General features: G+C 41.6%; 1 protein-coding gene across 3 annotated transcripts in view; it reads left to right on the top strand.

Annotated features, from left to right (window-relative positions):
- The window catches only part of NCOA7 (nuclear receptor coactivator 7), a 79,687-nt gene extending 56,115 nt beyond the window's left edge, over positions 1–23,572 (top strand). For 2 of the 3 annotated variants that reach the window (XM_068984847.1, XM_068984846.1), the window contains exons 9-14: positions 6,820–6,967; positions 14,378–14,503; positions 15,980–16,132; positions 20,523–20,618; positions 21,032–21,105; positions 21,466–23,572. In XM_068984847.1, the coding sequence (XP_068840948.1) occupies positions 6,820–6,967; positions 14,378–14,503; positions 15,980–16,132; positions 20,523–20,618; positions 21,032–21,105; positions 21,466–21,601 (733 nt within the window). In that variant the 3' untranslated portion in view covers positions 21,602–23,572. Of the gene's footprint in view, positions 1–6,819; positions 6,968–13,019; positions 13,095–14,377; positions 14,504–15,979; positions 16,133–20,522; positions 20,619–21,031; positions 21,106–21,465 lie in introns of those variants that run through there. The other variant, XM_068984848.1, reaches the window with a different exon arrangement.
- Positions 23,573–27,300: the final 3,728 nt, after the last annotated feature.

The following is a 27,300-nucleotide window of genomic DNA, read 5'->3' as shown; positions in this document are numbered from 1 at the left end:
CAGCGTTCATAAAAGAGAAGGCAGTCTGCTTAGACTGGCTGGAGCATTTCCGGTGATGGGGTATTCGGGCACATCATTCAGTCTTCGCAGCCCCAGTTTTCTGATCTTTAAACTGGGCCTAATAACACTTGACTCTTAGAGCTGTTGTGTAATATGAGGTCCTCAAGGCAGGGAATCCAATCTTTTCTTTTTGGTAGCTGATATATTTCATCAGCATTGCTTAAAACATAAGGTCGCTTCTGTGTTTAACAGTAAAATTTTTCTGACACTGACCTTCTTTTCTGTGGTATTTTGAGAATGCATGTCCTCTCCGTTCTAGATACTTCCTTTTGTGGTAAGTTCAGCAAGCCCAGGGATTGTCCAGTTTAAAGGGATGGCCCTGGCTGCTCTTGACCTGGCTACAAAATAGGCTACTCTGTCAACCAATGATCCCAGAGGCTTGATTCACCTCTCAGGAAATCCAGTCATCCCTAGAGAAGAGATTGGAATAAACCTCTCTTACTTGGTCACTGCAGATTCTTACAGGTTGGTGTAGTTCTTCTAGAGAGAAAAGTGCATGGTGGCAAGAACACCTTGTGCCCACACTCACCTTTCCCTCCCCAGCCCTTCACTTGTTATAGCTCCTAGGGATCTCATAGTAAAGGAGAGGTAAGCCTGGCGTGCTGCAGTTCATGGGGTTTCAGTCAGTGCTGACTGAGTGAACAACGACAAAGGGAACTCACGCATATATGTATGACAAGTGTAGCCATTTCTTCCATCGTATGCCCACTGTGGCAAGCGGTTGACCTAAGTTTTTCCATCGGCAACACAACATGCCCAAATTAATCTGCTCCTGAAATAACCATGGCGTTCATATGGATCCCAGGTCATAGGTCTAGATCAGACTGTTCCCCCCACCACCTTATTATCCTTTTCTGAGAGCTTACCTCTATTAGGACCAGCTTAATTCAACAGAGATGCTCTGATAATGTTGAACTTTGAAAAAGAAGGTATTAGACTTGAGATTTCCTCCTCCTTAGGAAATCCTTTGGCCCGCATACAGATCTGCCATCCCACCCACCTGCCCAGTGGGTTATAGGAACAAGCTATGGTCATCAAACAGGAACTGTTCAACTCTACCCTCCTCTAAAATAATACGTCCTACACACCTTGAATCTGCATAATAAAAAGAATTGCTCAAATGGTTTCCCAAGCAATTTATTGTCTTGGTCACCAAAAGGGGAAGTGACTGGCAATTGCTGAGATAGGAACTCACCTTAAAATCTTCATGGACCTGCAGTTGTCACAATTTATATTTTCTTATAAGAAAATTATAATTTATAAAATTATACATTTTCTTGTAAGAGAAATAAAATTTTATTAAATTTTCTTATAATAGAAATAAAATCTTCAGTTCGACTCTCTGCCTCATCCCTCATTCCCTTGCAGTCTTACACAGGGACATATGCCAGCTTGAGACCCTAGCATTTCTTAGGAGGCTTCTGCAGTGTTTATATTTGTACAATGCCTTCTCCCTTGAGAGTAACCTGTTAGGGGAGAAATAAATGAGCAGTCCTTCATGGATAGTTGGTTCAAAAAGTGATGAAGAAATGTGTCTCGTGTCATAACCAGGACGTTACCTGGGAACCAATGCAGAAATCAGTGTAGGGTGCATATGGGGAAGGCTTTGCAATGCGATTCAAAGAACCTTGATTGTCACCTCAGGAGATCTGGTCCTGGCTGTGATGCTGATAGTAGACTTCAACGCCCTCATTCTCTCATATCAAGAAGAGTCAGCTGGATTAAATGATACCTTATATCTCCAACCCTAATATTCCAGAAGGTAGCTCCTCCAGGGCTGGGTCACTGGCGCATAGTGGGTGCACAGGGAGGAATATTTAAGGAAGCAGTGCCCTGCAGCCAGGGACCACCAGGAACACCCCTGAAGTTGAATGAGCTTGCTTGATTTATTGTATTGAAGTAGAATGCATGGGACTTAGGGCCATCTTAGGGCCCTTTCTAGTTAGAGAGTGCTAGAAAAGGGTCACAGGATGTATGTTAGGTGATTCGAGGGAGAACTTTAAGTCAGACTGGATTAGACGCAGAAATCCCACGTTGAGGGAGGGAAAACGAGAGAGGCTAATGCCCTAATTGGTGAAGTAGCACAGTCATTTATATTAGCCAGATTAGAGGGATGTTTGGTCATTTTTGTGGTTGCACACTGTTTGTGTTCAGATATAAGACCTCAGCAGACTCATCTCTGTCATGATTCATCGTGGTCATAGAGTATCTTTGCCTGATGTTCATGTTCTGTGTGGACTTCCCTGGTGGCTCAGACGGTAAATTGTCTGCCTACAATGCGAGAGACCTGGGTTCGATCCCTGGGTTGGGGAGATTCCCTGGAGAAGGAAATAGCAACCCACTCCAGTACTCTTGCCTTGAAAATCCCATGGACGGAGGAGCTTGGTGCAGGCTTCTGTCCATGGGGTCGCAAAGAGTCGGGCACGACTGAGCGACTTCACTTTCACTTTCACTTTCATGTTCTGTGGAATTGTTTATGTTCAGCAGGAGATTACCAGAGCCGAGCTGGGAGTGCTAGGCCAGCTCCTCTACCAGTGGGACCTGGCCAATAGGAGCAGACCAGCTCCCATGTATCAGGAACTGCTTTCTTCTTTCTCACAGATGAGCTAACCCACATATATTTAGGAAGCCATTTTATCTGAGGTGGGTAAGCATGTAATAAGTGTGTCCTTTTACAAAAGTTAGAGTGAAGCATATTTGCTTCTCAACTTTTTTCTAAAATACACTTAAGATGGACTAAATTTTAAGTGTTAGAAAACTCAAAAAGAGTTAGAATTGTATACTTACCAACCTTTCTGGAGTCATATGATTTATTTTACTGTTAAGTTAACTTTTAATAGGAAGTGTCATATTACATGATAAAAATAGTTTGGAGATTCAAAACAGCAAACATATTGCTGGTGGGAGGGCAAAAAATGATGCCATAAGTGAATTGCTCCTTCGATAACGCAGTCTCACTTCTGAGAATACATCCTATAGCTCTGTCTGTAAGACTTGCAAAAATGACGTTCCAAGTTACTCATAACACAGTTTATGACAGCACTGTCTTGAAAACAAGCCAGGTGACCAGGCTAGAGAGCATGGTTACGTAAACCAGGGTAAATCCACACAGGAAAGTACTGTGTAGTTATAAAGGAAAGAACGAGGAAGCCATCTCTCTACTGCTGTGCAAAGATATCTAGGCTCTACTGTTAAGCAAAAAAAGCTAGAGAATAGTACTATTTCTCATAGAAACAAAAGAGGAAAAGAATTTATATTCATGTTTATTTCTAGCTATAAAAATAGATATAAATATCAAACCCAGTCAGTCCTAAAGGAAATTAACCCTGAATAGTCATTGGAAGGATTGATGCTGAAGCTCCAATACTTTGGCCACCTGATGTGAAGAACTGACTCATTGGAAAAGATCCCGATGCTGGGAAAGATTGAAGGCAGGAAAAGAAGAGGGTGACAGAGGATGAGATAGTTAGGTGGCATCACCAGCTCAATGGACATGAGTTTGAGCAAATTCTAGGAGATAGTGAAGGACAGGAAGGTCTGGTGTGCTGCAGTCCATGGAGTCTCAAAGAGTCGGACACGACTTGGCGACTGAACAACAATGAACAACATACAAACAGCACCGCAGGAACACACGAGATAATGAAGTGGTCACCTACAGCGGGGAGAGGTGGACCCAGAATGTGATGGACAGGGATATGACTAAGATGGAAAGTTCTCATTATTTGCTTTTTTTTAACGTAATTTTAATTTTAAAATTATAAAAATGTACTATCAAGTCCAGAAAATTAAGGAAAGATATATATAATGTATTTTTCTTCTACCTCATTCCATTCCCCAGAGATAACCATTCACCTCAGTTTCTCACATAGCTTTTCAGAGTTGTCCACTGTCTTAGTCAAGGATCTCAAGAGAAACAGAACTGAGAAGATGTGTGTGTGTGTAGGTATATATATGTCTGTATGCAGACACACACATATACAGAGAAAGATTCCCTTTAAAGAATTGGCTTACATGGCTATGGGGGCTGCCACGTTCAAAATGTGCCAGGTAGGCCAGCAGGCTAGAGGAACAGGGAGGGGTTGATATTGTAGTCACAAACCTGAAGGACATCTAGAGACAATTCCTTCTCACTCTGGGGACTTTAGTCTTTTCCTCTTAAGGCCTTTGACTGATTGGATGAGGCCTACCCACGTTATGGAGAATAATCTGCTTTATTGAAAGGGTGCTTACTTGTTAATCACATCTTTAAAAAGAAATATCTTCACAGCAACATCTAGACTCGTGTTTGACCAAAGACTGGCCACGGCCTAGCCAAGTTGACATATAAAATTAACTATCACAGCCATGCACAGTTATAACATAGATCTATATATATATATTTTTTTTTTAGAAAAAAATAGAAATGGTTAGCATATCATAGCACACTGATACACACCTTGTGTTGGGTGCCAACTTCCCTTGTTTTGAAGGAGTAGAAGTCTCAAAGGAACTATACCTTTAAAATATATGAAAATAAGAATTTTATATTATGAAAGAAAAGACATAATTATTATAAAAGGGAAAAAACAGCTTAGAAAAACATTTGGTAGTGGTTAATGTTTACATTCTATAAAGGCTCCCATACATTGAAAAGAAAAACAATGACTCCGCAATCACAGAGCCAGTTCATAGAAGGCAGCCAGGAAGCAAACATTTGAAAAATGTTCAACCTACTACCGCTCAAAGAAATACAGAATCAGTGGGGTAAAACTTAAAATATATATGAAATTCATTTAGAAAAAAAGAAAAGATAAGAAAGATTGTTACCTTAGATGCAAACTGTAATGCTCTTGTCAGAGTAAATTAGTCAGGCTTTCAAGAGCAGTTTGTTAAGATGGATCACGAGCTATAAAACCATGCCCTTTGGCCTAATAATCCCTCTTCTGGGAACTAATCTTGAGGAGATAATTCAAAAGATGACAAAAGGCATGGATCATGAGGATATTCATTGCAATGTTATTTGTACAACCAAAGCAAAAGAATTGGAAACAAGCTAAACATCCCAAGGACATAGGGATTTGGGTAATTATGGTTTATTACTTCTGTGAAATGCAGCCATTACAAGTTAGTACAAAGATTAGCAACAATGGCAAATATGCACTATTTAATGTTACATATAACAATTATGTCTTAGCCCTGATAACAGTGGAAAGAAAACCTTGTACATATGATCAAGAACAGGTTAGGACCATAGAAACCTAAAGGTGGTTGGATCCACTGGAATGTTAGAATTATGGTGACATTTCTGTTGTGTGTTTTAATCCTGTTAATATTTCTCAGTTTGTTGTCGTTGTTTAGTTGCTCAGTTGTGTCTGACTCTTTTGTGTGGGACTGAGCTCACTAGGCTCCTCTATCCATGAGATTGTCCAGGCAAGAATATTGGAACGGGTTGCAATTTTCTTCTCCAGGGGATCTTCCTGACCCAGGGATCAAACCTGAGTCTCTCTCAGTGGCCAGGGCATTCTTACCACTGAGCCATCAGGGAACCCTTCAGTTTGTTGCTATAACAGAATGTGACAGACTCGGTGGCTTTTAAAGAAGAGGTCTATTTGCGACAGTTCCAGAGTCTCGGAAGTCCACGATCAAGGTGCTGGCAGATGGAATGTCTGGTGAGGGCTTGCTCTGGTTCCATAGATGGCTGTCTTTGCACTGCGTTCTCACGTGGCACAGGGGGCCAGCCAGCACTGTGGGGTGTTTTAATCCCAGTCATGAGGGCTCTGCCTCATAACCTAAGCACCTCTGAAAGGTCCTACATCCAAATACCATCACTTTGGGGATTAGATATCAACATACGAATTTTAGGGGGACACAAATATTCAGTCTACAGCAAGAGTGTTACAATATGTTTACAGTTAAGAACTTTTATAAACTTAGGAATGAGTTAGCACTGTGCCAAACAGGAGACTCAAATTGAAATTATCATTTTGTAATTATTAAAGACTTTAAGAATCATTTGATCCTATCTGTTTTTTACACCTCCACTGTGATGGTTGCAGGTCAGAGAGCTTTTGACTCTTTCACATGGGTGAAGGGTGGGAGGTATTTTAGGTGCTAAGACTGAGAGCTCCCAGTCTTTTCTTGGGAACTAGCCACCTGTCTTGTTGGTTAAGTCTGGAGAGATGCTTCAGATGTTAAATATGTATAAGAGAACAGAGATATTGAAGGCAAGACTGCATTCCTAGTATTGGTTAAATTAAGTCTGTTTCTAATGTTAAAATGATAGCTAGTATTATCCCTGCTATTTTCTAGTTATTAAAGATATTTTATTAAAATTAAGGTATAATAATGTTTCAGTCTACATAAAGACCCACTGGAATATTAAAGTTTCAGGTCAATATTAAAGTTTCAGGACCCATCTAAAGTTTCAGGTCAATTTTTCCCCTGTGAATAGAGATACCCAATAAATGAGGATCCAGTGAAGAAAAAAAAATTTGGTGTAAATATTTCATTGTGTTTTCTACCTTTAACTTCCATCTCTTGATCTTTTCCTCAGATTGAAGGACATTTGCTCAGTGTCTGTGGACTTTTGCTTGCATTTATTGACTTATTTTCCAAATTTGGAATGCACAAGTAGAGACTGTCTTCAACATGAGAGATTTCCCAAGTAGCAACATGGACTTGCTAAGCAGGAAAAGGAGAGTTGTATGTGCCCAAGTTCCTACTCGTGCCTTCCAGGAAAGTAGATTTGGTGTTAACCCCTATGGCAAACGTGTTTTTCAGGGTGGATCACTTGTACACGTTCTTTGTCCAATGGTCTCCTGACGTCTATGGGAAAGACGCCAAAGAGCAAGGCTTTGTGGTGGTGGAGAAAGAAGAACTGACTATGATCGACAACTTCTTCAGTGAGCCAACCACCAAGAGCTGGGAGGTGAGGCTCAAGAGGGTTAGACTGTCGTCCTTAAAGTACAAGGCACAAACAAAATATTCTCGTGTCCAAAATCCAAGCACTTTTTGGCTGGCAGGAAGTTAAGATTTCTTGTGCGCCTTGGAAATCCTATGAGGGAAAACCTTATGCTTCTGTTTGAAACTAGTTTTGTGTATCAGAAAGACACTATCACCACACCTACCAGCCAGTTATTTCACTTCCTTTTTTTGAAACTGCTGCAGGGTCCCCATTATGTACATGATGAAAGTCAAGCTTCTTAATTTGGCCTGAAAAGCCATTCATAATTTTTTTTTTTTTTTTGGGCACTTAGCAAGCCCTTCTCATGTTAGGAGCACAATGGATGGGCTAAGTAGAATTTACCATCAAGGAGTATGGATACATCATTACAATAGTGAAATGAAGCGAAAGTTGCTTAGTTGTGTCCGACTCTTTGCGACCCCATGGACTGTATAGTCCATGGAATTCTCCAGGCCAGAATACTGGAGGGGGTAGCCTTTCCCTTCTCCAGGGGATCTTCCCGACCCAGGGATTGAACCCAGGTCTCCCACATTGCAGGCAGATTCTTTACCAACTGAGCTATGAGGGAAGCCCTGATAGCTCAGTTGGTAAAGAATCATTACAATATAGTGAGGTAACTGCCATTATAGGTGAGGTGCCACAGGCTATGGAAGCATGTATCCAGGCACCTGAATGGAGCTAGGGGATCCAAGGAAGTGACCCAGGAGGAGTAATCTGAGCTGAGATCAGAAGTTGGGGGACAGGCAGCTGGGGTGGAAGTGGGACACAGAACATGTTCTGGCCAGAGAGAAAAGTCTGCTGTGCAGAGGAATGACCCAAGGGAGAAACAGAGAGTGTGCAGCTTTTGATGAACTAATAAAGAGTCCAGTGTGGCTGGTTCATAGGGTGCAAAGCTGAGGGAGTGGCAAGAAATGAAGCTGGAGATAATGAAATGGCAGGTCACAGAGGACCTATGAAGTGCTTGAAGAGTTTGGTTATTTTCCTAAGGGCAGTAGAAAGGCACTGAGCTGTTTTGAGCCTGGAGAAGTAAACAGAGACACGCATTTTGGAGAGCCTGCTCTTGCAGGCAGATGTTCAGTTGATTGGAATTGGACAACACTTGAAGACATTCTAGGAAGCTCTTGCAGTAGTCACTGTTGAGTGTGTGCAGTGCCTGAAAGAATGACAGTGATGACCGAGGAAACTGAGTGCTTTTGAAAGATAGGAGGAGAAAGAGGATTTTGTGAGTAATTACATGTGGAAAGTAAGAAAGATGTCAAGATTGATCTCTTTAGATTTTTAGGTTTTTAGAATGGAAACTGGAAGGATCGAGGTACCAGCCCTTCATTGTGATAAGGAGCATAGCAAGAAGATTCGGTTTAGTAAAAAAAAAATGCTCTGTGTTCTGATCCCAGGGATCAGAACTAAGGTTTGTCTTTTAGATCTGAAACCAAGGAGGTAGTAGTCGGTGACTTCAGCAAAAAAGCAGATTCATTAAAGTGGCAGCTTCAAAATGTAGCTTCTAACATTCAGGGAATGTATCCAGGGTGAGTGAATGGAGCTAGTGGATGTGGGCCAACCACTCAAATTTGGTTTTGGAGAATAAAAATGAGATGGAAAGCTGGGAGAGAATGTGAGGGTGGGAGGTTTTCCTTCTCGTGAGAGAGACTTTAACCTTTCAGAAGAGATCAGCAGGAACGGTAGAGGGTTCAGAAGATAAAATAAGAGAGGGCATAAGCCAGGGACTGGATCCCTGAGAGTTGGCGGGAATGTAGGGGTGGGGATAGGCTTGGTCTTAGGTGTTCAGGCAGCAGAAAAGAATAGGACGTGTGAGAACAGAATGCAGATTCAGTGGCAATATTATGTAAGTCGTGGTATTGCTCATTTCATGATTTCTTGGTAACAGCAGAAGGGGGCATCTCCTAGAAGTGAAGAAGGGAAGACTTGGAGGAATACAGAGAAGGTCTGAGTAGGAGCTATAGAAACCAGGAATAATGCCAGCTGACGAACTGCAGGAGGATGGCTGCCTGCTACTGAAGGCCCGGGTGGGGTCTGGCATCAGCCTGCAGTGGGGGGTGGCGGGCGATGCGGTTTCTCCAGCAACACTCCCAACCTGGGTGCAGGTTCATCAAGCGGCTGTCAGATCTTCCAAGACTGGCGCTCTGTGAGACGGGGACGGTGCGGGGTGGAGAGGCCGGCCCCTTGGCTCTGACTCCTCTGACACGCCGGGTCCTTCCGTGTGTGTGTTTGCCTCACCGTCCCTTTCTCATTTACTCACTCCCAGCCCCGCTGTGCACGCACACACACAGCAAGCTCCTGTCACCCTTCACAGGCCCAGCTCAGCGGTCAGTGCTGCGAGGCTTTCAGTCGAGTACTCCTTCTCTGCTCCCTCAGCCCACGGTTCCCAGCACTGCGGTCTGTGGCCCCACACTTGGCTTGTTTGCATGTTTGCCTTCACATTGCTCCTTCTTGTTTGAAACCATTGATTAAAAATAGGGTTTCCCAGGTGGCACTAGTGGTAAAGAACCCGCCTGCCAGTGCAGGAGATGCGAGAAACTCAAGTTCGATTCCTTGGCGGGGAAGATGCCCTGGAGGAGGGCACGGCAACCCACTCCAGTATTCTTGCCTGGAGAATCCCAGGGATAGAGGAGCCTGGCGGGCTACAGTTCATGCGGTCACAAAGAGTCAGACATGACTTGAAGCAACTTTAGCACAGCACAAGCCTGTTAGACTCTCCTTCTCTTTGGCTTTTCTTATCATCTCTGGTTTGTTTTGTTTTATTTCTATCCCTGGCCAGTCTTTCTGAGTACATTTTAAAAAATATATTAATTTGTATTTAGCTGCATCAGGTCTTAGCTGTGGCACGCGAGCTCAGTAGTTGTGGCTCGTGGGCTTAGTTGCCCTGGGATAAGTGGGATCCTAGCTCCCCAACCAGGGATCAAACCCACGTTCCCTGGATTGGAAGGCAGATTCTTAACCACTAGGCCACCAGGGAAGTCCCCCAAATATACTTTGCTTGTTCCTTTTCTCATGGTGTTCCCCAAGGGTTTATCTCTGACTCTTTTTCTCTTCTCATCTATTACATCTTCCTTGGATGAGCTCATCTGCTTTTGAGATTTATGCTGTGGATTCCCACATGTCTGCTTCACACGCTTCTTTCTTTCCAAGCTGCCGCTGTCAAGCACATACAGGCCCCACAGGTACCCCTGGGTCTCCACGAGGCAGAGATGGTGTGACACTGGCATTCTGGCTAAGGTATCAGGGAATATCAGTTCCTGTCCTCCTCACCTAACCATCTGTGCCCAAGAGGCCCCCATGAGATATGTGCCGAGAAGAAGCAGAACTAGGAAAGGTATATTTTCTTGTAGAAGCTGTGTATGGTCTCTTGCCCCAGTATGGAGGCCTGGAGAGAGGGTTTCAATTGTTTTGGGAATTCAATCCTTTCCTGACTAGGTCTGGATATCTTGAACTGAAGCAGCCCTCGTTTAGGCCTATTCTGCCTCTTTCCACTAATCCCAACCTTGAATCTCAGCTCCTGACAAGTCCAGTGGGAGAAGTGGCCGTGCCCTCCAGCCCACAGAGGAAAAGGCGCTAAGGAGGCATGCAGAGAGAGAGAGAAGTCTACTTCCCGGGCTAGAGTCGAGTGGGCTTGAGTGAGCCTCTCAGGCTGAGCCACTGAGCAGGATAAAAGAGAGCGCTCATCCCTCTGGAAGGTGTGTCTCTAGACCTGTGGTGGAAGAGGAAGAAAAGAAGGGATGGAGAAGGAGGAAGAAACGGGGTGGCCTCTTCCAAGACCCTAGTGCTCTTGTTAACACTTGGGGCACATGGAAAGAACAGATACCTGGAGACAGAGGTGACTGGACTGTTAACCCAGTTTCTTGCCACATGGACAAGAAAGTCCAAAAGTACAATGAAGAGAAAAATTGAACTGTCCTGGCTCCCTCCCGTGCAGGAGCAGACTCGGCTTACTAGCATCACCTTAAAGCCGGGCCCCTGGCGTCCCATTCCTTCCCCTCTGTGGGTGGGAAGAGGAAGCTTCACTCCCCAACGGGCGTCTGATCCTCAGCATGTCCATAAAGTCCCGTCATCCTTCCCCCAAACATGCTTGTCCTCATGCCTTCTCATCTTAATTAGTGGTGCCCCAAGTCAGAAACCTAAATATCATCCCAGATTCTTCTCTTTCATCCTCAGTCATCTCCAGTTAGAGTTTGTTGATTCTGATCTTATGTGGGGTGGGGCCCACCGCCCTAGTCAGCTGTCTGCACCCTTTCAAGGGCACCTCCAGCCAACCCAACCATTAGTCCACCCTCCATACCAAGCTCTTTAAGTAAGCATTATTCCCTAATTTTATAAAATACCTGCTTATTATATTAAATTTGAAAGCTATAGAAAAGTACAATGCTGCACATTCTAAAAATAATATCTAACCACACACACACAACACTTTTGTACATTTTTTAAACTCTTTCTATCATAGAGTGTTTTCTAGGGGGTAAGGGTAGGGAGAGTGAGTCTTTTTATTTTTGCAAAATGAGGTCATTTTTATGTGTAGTTTGGTATCTGGCTTTTCTTACCTGACATCTTGTGAGAATTGTATTTTATTTAAAGATTTTGAAGCCTTGTTTTAATGGTTACATATTTTAAACCTCAATCAAAATTTAACAATTCCGCCACTTGTAGAAATCGTATTCATTCGAGTTTTTCACAAGGCTGAGATGATGTGTAACTCTGACTCTTTTCCTAATTTCCTGAAAGTGAAATTACTTAGCATAAGGGCATTACTTTTTTAAGTCTCCTAATTTTGTATATAATGACAGTTTGCCAGAAATGTGAGGAATACCCTTCTCACTGTGCTTCTGCTAACAGAAAGCTTTATTAACTGTTATTCCTTTCTCAAAACTTCTGCTAATTTGAAAAGCGAACAAATGATATATTGTAATTGCTTGTGTCACGCCTTGCAAGGCAGCTGGCACTTGGGGTCATATAGAAAGCACTCAGCAAATGTTAGCTGTCACAAAGCGCCAGGCACTGAAGGGTATGCCAGCTCACTGGCGCAGAGTCCAAGCGCTTCTGCCCTAGATTGTGTCCAGACTCTTGCACTGAGAATAAGTTCTGGCCAACCTGAGACTGGTCACCAAATATCCTCCACAGCCTCATGGCCCCTGGGATGATCTATGTAGCGGCACTCAATCCCCCAGGGGTACCAAAAGGCCATTTTTGACCTGGAAAACTCACAGAAAGATCCTTGAAAATTGATCCAATACTGATCTGCATTTCTCTCCAACCCCTAGAAATCTGCTCTGGGCAGTAGAGGAAGACTCATCATGCTTATTTGTCATTAAGATTAATATTTTGAAAGGTTAAAAGGTAAATATTACTTGGCCAACTCTTTTGAAAAACTGAATCTAAAGTAATGTTTTTCTCAGCTTCATGTAAACCAGATCTTCTTCCTTTCTCTGACGTCTCTCATACTCAACAGACAGGGTCTTGACGTGAAACGCCATTGTTCTAAATGTAATGAACCTACCTCCGGTAAAGCCTCCTTTTCATCTTTCCTTTGAGATTCAAACTGATGTCAGCGAGCACACTCAAAGTTTTAAAATGGAGATTTCCCTTCAGAGAAGATGCAGGAAAAAAAAAAATCTGAGAAGGCAGGGCTAGAAAAAGCTAGCTCAGGCAGCCGGAGGACAGTTGGGAAGAAAAGTGCAAGATGAAGAAGGGGGGGAAAAAAACGCGCAACAATGAAGTTTTGTTGTGCTGTTAGGAAACCACCAGCGTTTCAAAGGTGAAAGTGTCATTTTACAGCCTCACAGCTATGCCTAACAGGAAGTGTGTGTTTGCTCGAAATCCTAATTTGGGTGTGTTCCTGGAGAAATATTGAACGCTCTCCTAAGGGAAACAGAAACTCAATCATGCAGGAAACTAGATACTACATAAGCAGTTGTAGCTCCGCGTGGCTCTAACAGTGCTGTGGAGGCAGACAGGCAAAAAACCTGTTCCCTTCAGAGAGCAAGCAGGCAGTTCCCACCCCTTCACAATGCGAGTCCGAAGACTGCCTCCAGACATTCAGATTTTCTATTGTGCCAGACCGGACCAAGAGCCTTTTGTGAAGGTATGTTGGAGTCCTGATAGCTTATCAGGTGCCCGCGGACCCTCTGCGCTCTGCCACTCAGATGTTTTGAAACGCTTTCTAATTAGAAAGGATCAGGCTGCTCTCTCCGCCAGAGCAGGTCTTTATTCACTTTGGAGAGAGACACCGGTGTGGTTTGCCCCTTCCCTTTGGAGTCAAAATTCCACACTTTATTTTTTCATTCTGCAGCCCCATTTTGTACTTGTGTTAAATGCAGAGGTCCCCCCCCCAAACATGTGCTTTACTTAACACATTTAAAATGCTGAATTTGTGATTCTTTGACAGTGTGTTCTTTAAGTAAATGCCCCTTAGAAAACGGTAAAAATTTAAGGGCCAATTTCCTTACCTGTAAATCAGGCTCAGGTGACAGCATTCTGGAAACTAAGTAGTCACTATCGGGCAACTTTTCACTAAGGTAACGTAAGTGCTTTTTCTCTATAATGCAAAAATCATTCCATTGTACTCAGGTATTTTAGTATATTAGTTACTTTCTCTCTATACCCTTCAATTTCAAAATAATTTGGTGACTTATCCAGATTTTCAGAGAAGAAGAAGGTGAAAAGATTTGAACCTGGTACTTGACAAGTGTATTTACGATGAAATAAATGGTGTGTATCAACATCGTGCTTCTGTTTTCAGCTTTGAAGGAAATACTACTTTGATGGCTTCTGAACTGTCCATAAAGAATCATAACAGAATTATAATCTAGACTAAAGCTTGATGCCTCTTTGTTTTGTTATTTTCCATAGATGTTATCATTCGGTGTTGCTATGATTGCTTGTTGGTTGCTATGTGCCTGGCCTTGAGAGGAAACGTTAGGAGCCTTGATTAAAAAGCTATTCTTAATCTTCCCAATTTCCCTATTTATAGAAGACTTACTCATAGTATGATCTCTAATTACTCCCTTAATAATTCAAATTTAGATGCAGGCTAATGGAGAATCATTCAGGGCATTTCAAAGGTATGAATCACTTGTGAAATTATACATAATTCTTACCTGATGGCCGAGAGTAACAAGACTGGAAAACTTGTGACTTAATTTGTACATATTAAGTGTTGCAGCCACTCTGTGTTAAATTCTGCATTTTCTCTGAAATCGAGATTATAATTAGCCATTCCCCCCAAGAGCCTTGGCTCAGTTTATGTCCCGCTGCTAAACCTACTGGTTAGAGGCAATCGTGTACCTGAGGTCCTTTTTGTTAATAGCAGGTGAAGGAAAAGCCAGAATATCATTTTTCTTGGTTTACCTGGCTTCTCTGTTTCAGATCATCACGGTCGAGGAGGCAAAACGCAGGAAGAGCACGTGCAGCTACTACGAAGATGAGGACGAGGCCGCCCTGCCGACCCTGCAGCCCCACAGCGCGCTTCTGGAGAACATGCACATCGAGCAGGTGTGTGCTCCCTGGGGATGACGGTGGGGGCCTTCCAAACCTCGAGACCATTTGCTCTTCTCACTTGGGGTGGAGAGTGAGTCCAGTTTCAAAGGAAAACCCCAGCAGCCTGACCAAGGCCCCCTGTTTCAGAAAGACAGTGTCCCTGCCACCCTCTTGGGAGGAGGACTTGGGCAACACCTACATCCATTTCCTGAGACCTGAGCAAAAAACCATTTCTTGTCTTCAGAATAACGTTTAAAGTGTCCTGTTATAGTCCTAACATATTTTAAAAGGATCATTTATCTCAGAGTTCCGATGGTTTTAATTGATCAGGCTCAGTAAATGTCACATAGCAAGTACACTTAACTTGCTTTATGAAAACCATGTATTACTACTAGGAAAAACTTTCCTTTCTCTTAGTTTTGTTTTGTTTTGTTTAGTTTCTGTTTCCTGAGCATCTCTTAATTATGTTTTCATGAAATACTATGTGCTTGAGTTTGAACTTTAGGAAGGGAACCTCTTGTACTTCCCCCATCAATCAGCTTAGAAACTGAAATTCAGAGACCTTAAGGAATCACCAAGTTCAAGTCCCTCAATTTATAAAAGCATCTGTGATGGCCCGTAAAGCTAAGTGACTTGACCAAGCAGTTACGGAGTTCATGCTGATTCTAGAACTACGCCAAGCATTCTGAGGACCTCAACATCTTTCATAGCCTCCGTTGTTTGTATTTTTTAAAAGATATGCATTATTGATATTTATGACAGCTACTGTGCTAAGTCACTTCAGTTGTGTGCGATCCTATGGACTGTAACCCTCCAGGCTTCTCTGTCCATGGGATTCTCTAGGCAAGAATACTGGAGTGGGTTGCCATGCCCTCCTCCAGGGGATCTTCCCGACCCAGGGATCAAACCTGCATCTCTTCCATCTTCTGCACTGCCAAGTGGGTTCTTTACCACTAGCACCACCTGGGAAGCCCTATGACAGCCAAAATCAAGTTAAATATTAAAGTTAGTGAAAAATACAAGTGCAAGGTGGCATAAAATACCCATGCTTTCTTGTGCTCAGTTTGATGAGACTCTTCAGTTGTCAGGAACAGCTCTGAGCCTTGGCATGTTTAGAAAGATCAGCTGGTAAAATACTCAGTGAAAGAAAGGTTGAAGTGTACAGAAGACAGCATGAGTCTAACTCATACCTCTTAATCAAGCTCGGTGCTCTATCTGCAAATGTATAGTGGCACAGTAACCCTTCAGCATCATCCCTGAGAGGGAGGACATGCTCTGGGGAGCATTCCTGCCAAGGTAAACAATGTCAAGCAATGATGGTTTTGCCTTCTCAGTTTATAGTGGCAAGTATTTGCTAGAGTAAAGGGGAACAATGTGGAAAGTCATGTCATTTTTGAGTTTGAGCCACAGGCATCTGTTTGGTGCTACAAGTTCATGCGTGATGATTTTCAGGCAGCCTGTATATTTACATCTCCATCCTTGGATTCACAGCTGGCCCGACGCCTTCCAGCAAGGGTGCAGGGCTATCCATGGAGACTCGCATACAGCACGCTAGAGCATGGGACCAGCTTGAAAACTCTCTACCGGAAGTCAGCAGCACTAGACAGTCCTGTCCTATTGGTCATCAAAGATATGGATAATCAGGTGAGGCTTGTTCCTCTTTTAGAGAAACATTTTTTCAATGAAGTTTCTCAAACCTATGCGACAGGAGAGAGATGGATACAGTGAACTCCCATCAGCCAGACTGCACAGTTAGCAGGATTTTGCCACAGACACTTGGTTCTTTTCTTTCCTGAAGAATTGAAGTAAATCCCCAATTATTATGTTGTTTTACCCCTACTTACTTCAGAATGCATCTCTAAAAAAGAAAATGGAGCATGTCTCCAAGTACAGTCACATCATTTTCCCCTGTTCTCATCATAGAGTAGGAAGCTACAGGGATATCCTGCAAGCTGAAACTGGAGAAGTTGGAAGAATTCAAGTCGAGATTTGGAGATAGTTGCAGAAAGAAGTTTCAGTGCCATCCCAGAATTCTTTTCAGGTGGCTGAGGTAGTGCCCACCAACCTTGTCCACGTAGCTCCTGAGATGGAGAGCCGGTTAGGCACGTGATGTGTTGTACCTTATGGGCCCAGTTGTTATGAAACAGGAGAAAATACTCTGGGCCGTTGCTCATTACACTTTCATCTCTCTCATTTTCATCTCTGTTTCATTCCTCTTGGTCTTGGAGGCCCTGATGAAATCTATTAATAGATATTACTCCCATCTACCCTACACTAATAATTCTTGGCTCACTCAGCTGGGAGTTTGGGTGGAATCTGTCCGGGTTTCTTTTCTACACCATCCAGGCCAACTTCTGCATTACAAAAGGAAGAAATCTTTCAAGTCTGCTTTTTCATCTTTCAAGAGCATTTCAATTTGGTCTGTATTATAGCAAGAAGAAATTTCTTTGCTCTTCTAAGATGTAGATATCATTATTCTCTATTTCTGGCATTTGGAAGCAGGGTTTACTTGACAACCATTTATTTATGCATCCATTCAGAAAATGCATGAGTGTCTGTTAGGTGTGGGGCACTATTAAACATTGAGGAGCTTGCTGAGAAGCCATATAATTAGGATCAGTTTAGGGGAAATAGATATTTGCTGTCATAATTTGTCTTGGGAAAAATGAGTGGTTGCGGTACTAAAGGCACCGTCTGTCTCGACTGTGATCTTTCCTGTGAGTAGGTTACAGTATAATTATAGATTAAGAGTTGTGGGGAATGGTTCAGCTATTATCACTGTTACTACTGTTATTTACAGATTGAGAACACTTTATTTAATCATAGTCCAAGCTGAATAGTAGAGAGAGGCAAGGTAAAAAAATTTAAATAATAACAACAAAGATTTAAAATGGAATTTACTTGGAGATTTAGTGAAATGTTTGCAAAGTTAGGTGCTATGTTTTAGATGAGATAGAGCTAGATGGTGTTAGACCATACACAAACCTGCACTGTTCTCCTGTTAAGTTACGAATAGATAGCAAACTTGTTGGGAAATCTGTTGGCCTCACAGAGCAGGTTTTGATGGTGCATGGTTTTACTCAGCTTCCTATCAGAAGGTATGTAATGGATGTCTGCCTATTCCTGAAGATTACACTATTTGTCTCTGAGGTGTTATCTTACTGAAAGCATTTGTGTTATTTGAAGGCAGCTGGACACTACCTCTGCTTTCCCCATCCCATCTGCCCCCAAGGCAAGGAAGGATGCAGCTCCACTGTTTGGGAACATGATAGCACAACATCTGTGCATTTATCTGGAAATGAACCATATACAGTTCTAATATAAAAGCATTACATATGCAGACTGGCAGGCATGAGGAGTTCTACAGAACCAATCCCTGGTGAAACAGCCATTACTGATGGGAATTATAAAAGCAATAATCACTTAGTCTCTGGATATTGTCCTAAGGGCATATGGCAAGTGAAAATTCATTTAAAGAATATCTGATAAATCTCGGTAATAACAGTGGGATTCTGTGGCACTTGTTCCCAGCCCCCCGCCCCCCGACCCCAGTCCCTGTTCAGACACAGGCTTCGTTCTGGGCGTGCATGGACAAGAAGACGAGGATCCATCAACCCCAGCTCCCAGGCAGGTCCTCAGCATTTCTTATCCCCTACCCACCATTCAGCTTCAGAGGCTGAACTGCAGCCAAGGGTGGCCTGGAGGTAGGCGGCGCTCTTCCCCTTAGGGGACAGTTGGTCTACCTTCAGCACAGCAGGCTGAGAATACAGGGGTCTCTACTGCCCTTGCTTGAGCACAGAGCAGAAGTTACAGGTAGGAGAGGGGAGCCAAGACTAGTTGCTACTGCCCCTGCCCAGCACTGTGCTCATAAAGCAGGACTGTACCTTTGAGAAAAGCGAACCACTATCCACCTCTCCCAGCTCCAAAGCTGAGTCTATAGCTCCCAGCTCCAGGTGAATGGGCAGACCATAAAACATACAGCTCAGAAGCTCTCCCCAAAAGACCTGACATAATTTAGAAGAACGTGGGGGAAGTTCAAGCTAAAGGGAAGTCTGCTGCTGCTGCTGCTGCTGCTGCTGCTAAGTCTCTTCAGTCGACCTCATAGACGGCAGCCCACCAGGCTCTGCCGTCCCTGGGATTCTCCAGGCAAGAACACTGGAGTGGGTTGTCATTTCCTTCTCCAACGCATGAAAGTGAAGTCGCTCAGTCGTGTCCGACTCTTAGCGACCCCATGGACTGCAGCCCACCAGGCTCCTCTAGAAAACAATAAAAATGTGGTGGTAAACAATTAAGAGGAGGCTAGTAGCTCCCTGAAGGCAGCAGACTAAGCTATAGACCTTCCAGGGAGAACCAGGACGAGAGACAGCTGAGGAGAGCCTTCCTGGAGTCAGGATAAATTACAGACTGGCCAAGGAAAACTACTGTGGCAAAGGGGCCTAAATGTAATTGAGAGAGAATTACCATGCAGTAATTTATGCCACAAGGCACTATGGAAAATAATAGAGCAGTCATCAGGTGACAGAGCCTGATTTAGACTAACTTAATTCCAGTGAGGTATAGAAATGTTACTCCTATATTCTATTACGTCTTTCCACTTTTTATAGTAATTTTATGGTATAACATTGATATATATTACAAAGTCAACAAATAAACTGTTATTTATATAGTTGTGCAATTTTTATCTACTAAGAAAACTGAGAGAAGAAAGAGAGCAATTATGCATTTATAGGTTTTGTCGTATTAACCTTCCTTTTACCACTTCTGGCTATCTTCCTTCCCCTCCATGGATTCCTTTGTTCTATTATTTCAAATATATTAAATTTTTAGATGCTATAGATCCAACAATACAATTATGTACATATTATATAACTTCTTTCTAAATAAATTAATATAAAAAATAAAATGAATGTTTTCTTACATAACCATAATGCTGTATATCCAAAAAATTAACAGTCATTTCTTAGTATCATCCTATCTCCAGTGCTTAAACAAATATCTATGATTGCTAAGAAGATTTGTTACTGTTTTTTCTTTGTTCTTAGCAGCTCTAAGGAGAGATTTCGGTATGAGGAACATGGGTTAGAAAGAGTTTTGAGACTTCTACTCTGCCTAATTTTTAGTATTTCAAGGAGCTAGGAACTGAAGAGAGATTCCATGATGATAATAATCAGATGTAAATTATTTTGAAGAATTATAAGACATTTTCCAGATAGACTTCATTTGAAGCTTTGTTTCTCAAGTGGAATTTGGAGAAGATATATCAGAATCACCTAGGGACATTTCCAGAATATGTATGCTCATTTTTATCAGTCTTCACCCCTGCAGGTACTGGTTGGGACCTGAGGAGGACAAGAGGCTGAACCAGTGGGATGGTCATTCTGAAAACACTGCTTCTTCCAACCCCAAAAAGAAAAAATAGACAAAATCATTGATTCAGATACATCTAAAGCACCTTGAAAGCCCATAGTATTATGGAATTGTTACTTTTTTCTTAAAAGTCATTTTGAACGAAGTATTGGATCAGTCACGTCAAGGATACAGTTCTATTAAGCATATTGAAAACTCATTTCTACGAATCAAGGGGGAGGGAAATTTATTTTCTCTGGGGAAATATCTGACCATGATTCTACTTATAAAACACATCAGAGACAGGCCCTCACTGTGTCAACCACTCATTTCTGTGAGCAAGGTGTATGTTGTAGTTGTTTAATGTTTCAGTGTGCCACCTGTATTCACTGGAAGACTTTTGTCTCTACAGTGGACTTTGGAAGTCTTTTTAAATTGAAGCAATTGCTGACCTTTGACCTATAAGTTCTCTGAGCCCCTTGGGTACTGATAAGAACCAGGGACATTCTATTTATTGGTTGGTGGTCTTTTTTACTTAGAAACTGACTTAGTAATGCTCTTCGTAATTATCTTGCTGAAAGAGATATAATGAGACCTCAGAAAAGGATTATGCTAAAATATTTCAGAAGGGCTTTCTTTGAGAGGTTTATATTTGAAAGCTGCTAACATTTCTGTTTTCTTTTGACAGATCTTTGGAGCATATGCGACTCATCCTTTCAAGTTCAGTGATCACTATTATGGCACAGGCGAAACTTTTCTCTACACATTTAGCCCCCATTTCAAGGTACCTGGATGGAAGGAATACTGACGGCCTAGTGTCGTGGTGTCAGGAGGGTGGGTGGGGCTGGAGGTAGGGGGCTGTGGTCGGAGTGGTAGATGTCCCATCCCATAACCTCACTTGGCCTCACTCTAGCCTGCTCAGCACTTCATGACCGCAGCATAGAAACCACTTGGTTCCCTTCCTGGGCCTTGGGAACTTTTGCATGAACTTCTGAGATCCAGGGTGGAATTGCAGGTCAGAGCCAACATGTGTGCGAGCGATCTTTCCTGCCTCATAACCACTTCGGAGAGCTCATCCTGGTGTGGGAAAGGTCTAGAAGTCAGAAGCTTCCTCAGCCTATGGGTGGTCCCCTCCCTCTTTACTAATTCTCCGGATTGAAATGTCTGATCTCTCTTTGTCTTCTGTTTCTACCTAAGGTCTTCAAGTGGAGTGGAGAAAACTCATACTTTATCAATGGAGACATAAGTTCTTTGGAACTTGGTGGTGGAGGGTAAGGTTTTTGTTGTTGTTATTAATTTACTACTTGACCAGAGTGGGTCTGTTTTAATCCAGGTAACTGAAACTTTGGTGTCAGCTGCTTGTAGTTAGTCCATGTGTAGTTAGTCGATTATTTAGGACAGTGTGGTCTAACACATGACACTAAGAATTGAAGATAAAATGACTTATTTATGTGTCCAAATGAGGGACCACCTGAAAGACAGGTCATTTAAATGAAATAAAGGAAATGTTTTATAAGCAGTTTCGGGTTTTGACTATAGCATTACAGAAGGAAGTTGGGACAAGGGAGGACAGAAAGCGTGTACGTAAAGTTGAGATGTTTTCACCATTTTGCTTTTTTAACCTTTTTTAGGGGACGATTTGGCTTATGGTTAGATGCCGACTTATACCATGGACGAAGCAACTCCTGCAGCACTTTTAATAATGATATTCTTTCCAAAAAGGAAGACTTCATAGTTCAAGACCTCGAGGTATGGACATTCGAGTGAAATTTAGGCTGCCTTAAAATAGAACATTTAAAAAGACTGGGTTCAGTCAGCCCTGCTAAAGCTAGCTGGAAGACGAAGCCCCAGCCCAGACTGCCTCATCCCATCACAGTGCTTTCTTTCTGCCATCATCTCAGAGCGCAATTACATTGCAGAGAGATTCTGAAGGGTACATGTGGAAGGCAGACGATGAAGAAAGAATTTGAAGTTCAGATCGTTGAAAGACTTTATACTCTCACTTTCTTCAAACCCATAGAGTGAGAAGTCAGAATATTTATAGATGTGAGTTGAATGCAATTTTTATTTTTGGTAACTGTGAAAAAGAAAATACTGTAGAAGTATATACATTCCTTGTATATTTATCAACATAATTTTCATTACCAAAATGTACAGCATACTATTGTTTGCCATTGAAAAGTTTAGTCTCATTTAGAAAAATTGAAAGTGCATAGCACTTAAAGGGAATATATGATTTTTAAAAACTGTTTTATTTATTATTTCTAGTATATTGTTTGAAATGTGTTGGCAATTTTTTTCTTTTAATGTGTCAAATCTTGAAGTAAAGAAATGTATACATTTTGTGCTGTTTTGGCAACAAATCCATTTGATTTATATAGTTTTATATTAAATTTTTTTTGCCCTGATTGTTTAGGGTGATCTGTATATGTATGTGCTGCTTAATGTCCATATATACACACACACATATATACACACACACATATATACACACACACAATTCTGAATTTTTAAAAACTCATTATCAATGTTTATTGATTTGACTGTTGTAGGCCATCTTTCCATTTTTGTCATTGAAAAGATACATTTTTAGTTATTCACTCTGAACATAATTGTGTAAAGAAGAATAAGCCATTTCTCACAGTCATAAATTGATATTTACAGTAATGCATACTTTTATGACCCTGGATTTAGAACCCTGCTTTTGAAAAGAAATGTTTTGCTCCTTATAAAATCTCATGTGTTAATAACAGAACTTGTATTTTTATTAGATTTTTTTTGCATAATTTTCCCCAAGTTTTTACATTAACAGGCCTCTGTTTTAAATGAGACTGAATGTTTTAATTTCTGTATATTTTATATCAAATGAAAAGGGTCCATTATCCCAATTGTCTTGGTTTCTACACTCTTTTATTTGAAAAAAATTCAATGCCAAGAAATGCATTTATACCACAATCGGAAAAAAAAGTAAAAAGCAGTTTTTAAATATCAACTCACTTTCATATCATTAAACACTCTTTTATGAAAGTTAATAATAAAACCTTATTAAAATTTTAACAAATATTATTGATTGTCAAACTTTTACAAAAGCCAAAGACTGCTAATGGAAAAAAATGTCAAGTAATAGCCAAAGCTGAGAAAGTTGTCTGTCATAAATTACATTTCCAGTGATCTTTGAAAGGAAAAATTAATAGAAAGTAGTAGTTTATAGACCTGCATTTTAAAAATGTAAACAATGCTTAGAATGTTGGCTTTAAGCTGGCGGAATACTCCCTCTAGCTTATTCTCTTACTTAAGACTATTTATAAAAGAGAACAAACAAATTACCATGTGGCCTCCTGTCAGATCAACAATTATTTCACTCCACTCACATTCCATACAAGTTTCTTTGAATGCTATAAAATCTTAAACCTGTAGCCTGGGTGTACTTTCACCCAAGTTCTGTTGTAAACTCTTTATTAACAACTTATTGGCAGTTGAACCTTATTAATCTGCTTGTTACATAATGTGCCTGTGAGATTCCAGGAATGTCTCAGTATGATCACGTTTACCATTTATGCCATTTGCAACCATATGCTATTAACAAAATGGTCATTTTGCATATAGTTCACTCTTACCTAGTTTAGTCCATGATATTATACTTGTGAGAGCATATTCAGATGCTGTGTTCTCTATTTAAAACAGTATTGTCCAATCAGACATGTGTGGCCCTTCATTTATGGATACTGAGTGTATGTAATGCAGTGCTAGCCCAATATTTTCAATAAAGGAATTCATGCATTCAATGTGATTTTCTTTCCTGAGGATTCATTCAGCAAGTATTTATTGCATGCTGGAGCTTTTACTTGCGTGAGACGATGGTGAAATAACCAAGACTAAATAAGTAAGGTCCAGTGCTCATGTTTTTATTGCTACCTTGGAAATTCCCTCTTTGTTCCCCGTACCCACACTCCTATTCAGTTCCCGAAAACTGCTCCTTGTTACAGTTACTAGAGACAACTCCTGGCTCTGTTGCTAGTTTCTCTGTTCTTAATCCTAGTTGTTCTTTGAATAGTGACTTTCTTTTTAGTATCTCTCTCTTGACCTACTTCCTAACTTCCACGAGAGACACTTTACCCTCCGATCAATTTTCTTTAACATCCTGTCTCCTAGCCCCTGAAGATGAAGACCTCAGACAGTGTTCTTTCCTTCCCAGTTCCTCAGTTCATGAGGCAGCCTCAAAAGATGTAGATGGGAGAGGGTAGCCAAATGTCTCACCACTGTCGAAAGTGACTTAGATACTCCCTCATGTGACAAGCCACCAGGGAAATCCTGAACTCTTGTGAGAGGTATTATCAGCCTTCATTTGATTTCCCTTTCCTTAAATCCTTTTAAAGTTTTAGAGGCATATGAAACAGGACTAATAAGGGAAATACTTTCCTTTTGAGGAAGGCATTAAGAATCTCTTAAACCAGAAAAGAAAGCTGAGGTTCACTTTCTTAAGATGCCTAACCTATTTTATATAGTCAGATAAAGAAAGGTAAGGAGGTCAGAAACCAAAGGAAGTTCCAGAAACTAAATAGCCATGCTCGCCCTTTGTGCAACTATCAAAAGTACCTGTGCGCCCTGCCTCCTGCCCAGTCAGGTCATACACTCTTCATTCAGGATAAGCCCTAACCTTTCAACATCCTCCTACCTACTCGCCTATGACCCATGTCCACAGTGATCTGCCAACAGAAGGCTATCTTTACTGAAAAAATTGGGCTTTACAGTCCACCCCAAATCTAAAATCATACTGCCTCCACCCTTCTATCAATCCTTCAGATAACTAGTGGTTCAGAATAAAAACTAGATAGAATCTCCCTGGTGTGGCCAATCAAGCATCCAAATGGTGATTTTTGGTAGACTCTCTTTTGAGACCTACTTATTTTCTAGATCAGTGCTGTTCAACAGAACATTCTACTCCAATCGAACTGTTCCCTGAATTTGCATTGTCCTTTATGGTAGCCACTACCATTCTACTGTTGAACACTTGAAATGTGACTTGGATGACTGAGGAGTTGAATTTTTTAAATTTAATTTTTATTAATTTCATTTAATTAATCTTAAAGTATTTAAATCTACCCACATATGGTTAGTGGCTGCCATGTTGAACAACACAGCTTGGGATCAAGATTTGGCAAAACCAAATCATATGTTATCAGCAATGAACTCAGCCTGTTACTCCATCACCAGAAGGGAACCTTTAGTTCTAAGTACTTTGATTTGTCCCTGCCATTATGGATCTTCACAAAGCTAGGTACCACCTAAAGTAACAGTATGTCTCATTGTTTAGGTGGTCTGCTAATAAAATAACCAGAAGGTTCACTTCCCTGAGAGTCTTTTCACACTGAAAACCTAGATCTGTTTAGGATAAATGATGCTCATCTTTGAGGAAAAAATAATTTTAAAAAACCTTTTCCAGTGCCCAGACCTTGTCTTAAATAAATTTCCTCCTTGGCCATCTGTATGTGTTTTGTTCCTATCCTGGATATTCTGGTGCCCATGGCAGTCCTATAGGATGACATAGCTCTTACCAGGCACCCATCCACAATGCACAATGAACCACAGGAAGGAAAAAACGTTTATTTCTTACATAGAGTTGTGCATCCAGTTTCAGAATCCTCAAGGAACAATGAACCACCAAGAATGCCTCAAACAGTTCTGCTCAATGACTGGTCTTCCTTATTGAGCTTGCTGGCTGGGATGCCCAATGGCTGCACGCACACCCAGAGAACCTGCTGCCTGTGGAGAAAGCTTTCAACATCAACCTGTTAGAATGAAGGGCAATCAAAAAGCATAAGAAAAGGGATGATTAGATCATCTTAGTGTCCTATTTACCCATCAACAAGAACCCATCATTTCATCAACCAATCCACTTTTAGGGTTACAAAAAGTAGCCTTGATAGAGCTTAACACAAGTCTGAGATTATACTGAAGAAAATGATAAACAAGAAACACCTACAAGGAACATTCACATTCAACAAACTTGGATGATAAGGCAGCCCTTTTCATGTCTCTCCAGCTAAAAAAGTCGTCCTTACCTTGACATATGTTGAAAACATTGGAATTCAGCTGATCAATTCAGCCTTTAATCTCCACAGCAGTCCTTCCTGGTTCAACAGTCTCTACCGGCTAATGGATCAGCCACATTTTACCTAACAGCTGACTGAGATCAACCCTTTCATCTTTGAAGATGCCAATTAACAGTAAGAATATTTCTACAAAGATACGCTGTGTTGAGGTATTGTGTTGACCTTGAGAGCTGCTAAAAGGTCCTGTTATTACTCCACGCCCAGCAGGCCTTAGTCTTGTTCTCCTACAGCGTTTGTTTCTTGCTTAGATCCTGCTGCTGCTGCTGCTGCTGAGTCGCTTCAGTCGTGTCTGACTCTGTGTGACCCCATAGAGGGCAGCCCACCAGGCTCCGCCTTCCCCGGGATTCTCCAGGCAAGAACACTGGAATGGGTTGCCATTTCCTTCTCCAATGCATGAAAGTGAAAAGTGAAAGTGAAGTCTCTCAGTCGTGTCCGACTCTTCGCAACCCCATGGACTGCAGCCTACCAGGCTCCTCCGTCCATGGGATTTTCCAGGCAAGAGTACTCTAAGATCCTACAAAGGGTCAGAAATGTGGGTAGGTTGGACCTGGGGTGTCCCAAGGAGAGCTGGGGGCTATGCATGACATAAGTTCCTTTCAGCAGATCATACAACCAGATTACCTGGCAAGAACTCAAAGCTTCTAAAGACTTCCAAAGGCAACAAAAGCATGGATTAAGGCATGGCTTCTCTAGACCCAGTTTGGGTTTGAATCTTAGTTCTAGAGCTTACTAGCACTGTGACCCTGGTTAAGTATTTTAACCTCTATGTGCTTCCTGATCCCCACTACGGGGATAACAACCACCACCTCATGATTGTATCATGATGAGAGCACTTAAAATAGTGTCTGACATAAAGCAAGCACAGCTAAGGGTTTGATAAATAAATGTAGAAATGCTTCCCTCAAATGGAGGAATCAACTAATAATGTGAGAGCTGCACAGGAAAGTTCATCTTCTAAGGCAGCAACGTATTTAGTAATGAAACCTACTTTCAGATACTGCAATGGTTCCCATTTGCTATTTAGAACTTTTAAGCTGAGGTTTTGTTTCTCCCTTTAATTATAAAAGTAAAACATATTCGTGGTAACGTTTTCAAACAGGACAGAGAGAATTCAGTAAAAGGCAAACATTTCCTTCCTATATCCCCAGAAGTAACCACCACAGAAATTCCTTGTGTTTCCTTCCGGAGCATGTCTATGCATATATCTTTGTTTGTATCTTCTTTTTTTAAACAGAACCATACTATGCACACTGTTCTTTGTCTTTTTAATTTAACAATATACTATGAACAGCATTTTTTAATCAGTACATGTAGACTTACCTCATTATACATTGCATGGGTCTGTCATTGTTT

Source organism: Capricornis sumatraensis, chromosome 13 (assembly GCF_032405125.1).
Source record: "Capricornis sumatraensis isolate serow.1 chromosome 13, serow.2, whole genome shotgun sequence".
NCBI classification, from domain to species: Eukaryota; Metazoa; Chordata; class Mammalia; order Artiodactyla; family Bovidae; genus Capricornis; species Capricornis sumatraensis.
This window is presented reverse-complemented; position numbering and strand designations above follow the sequence as displayed.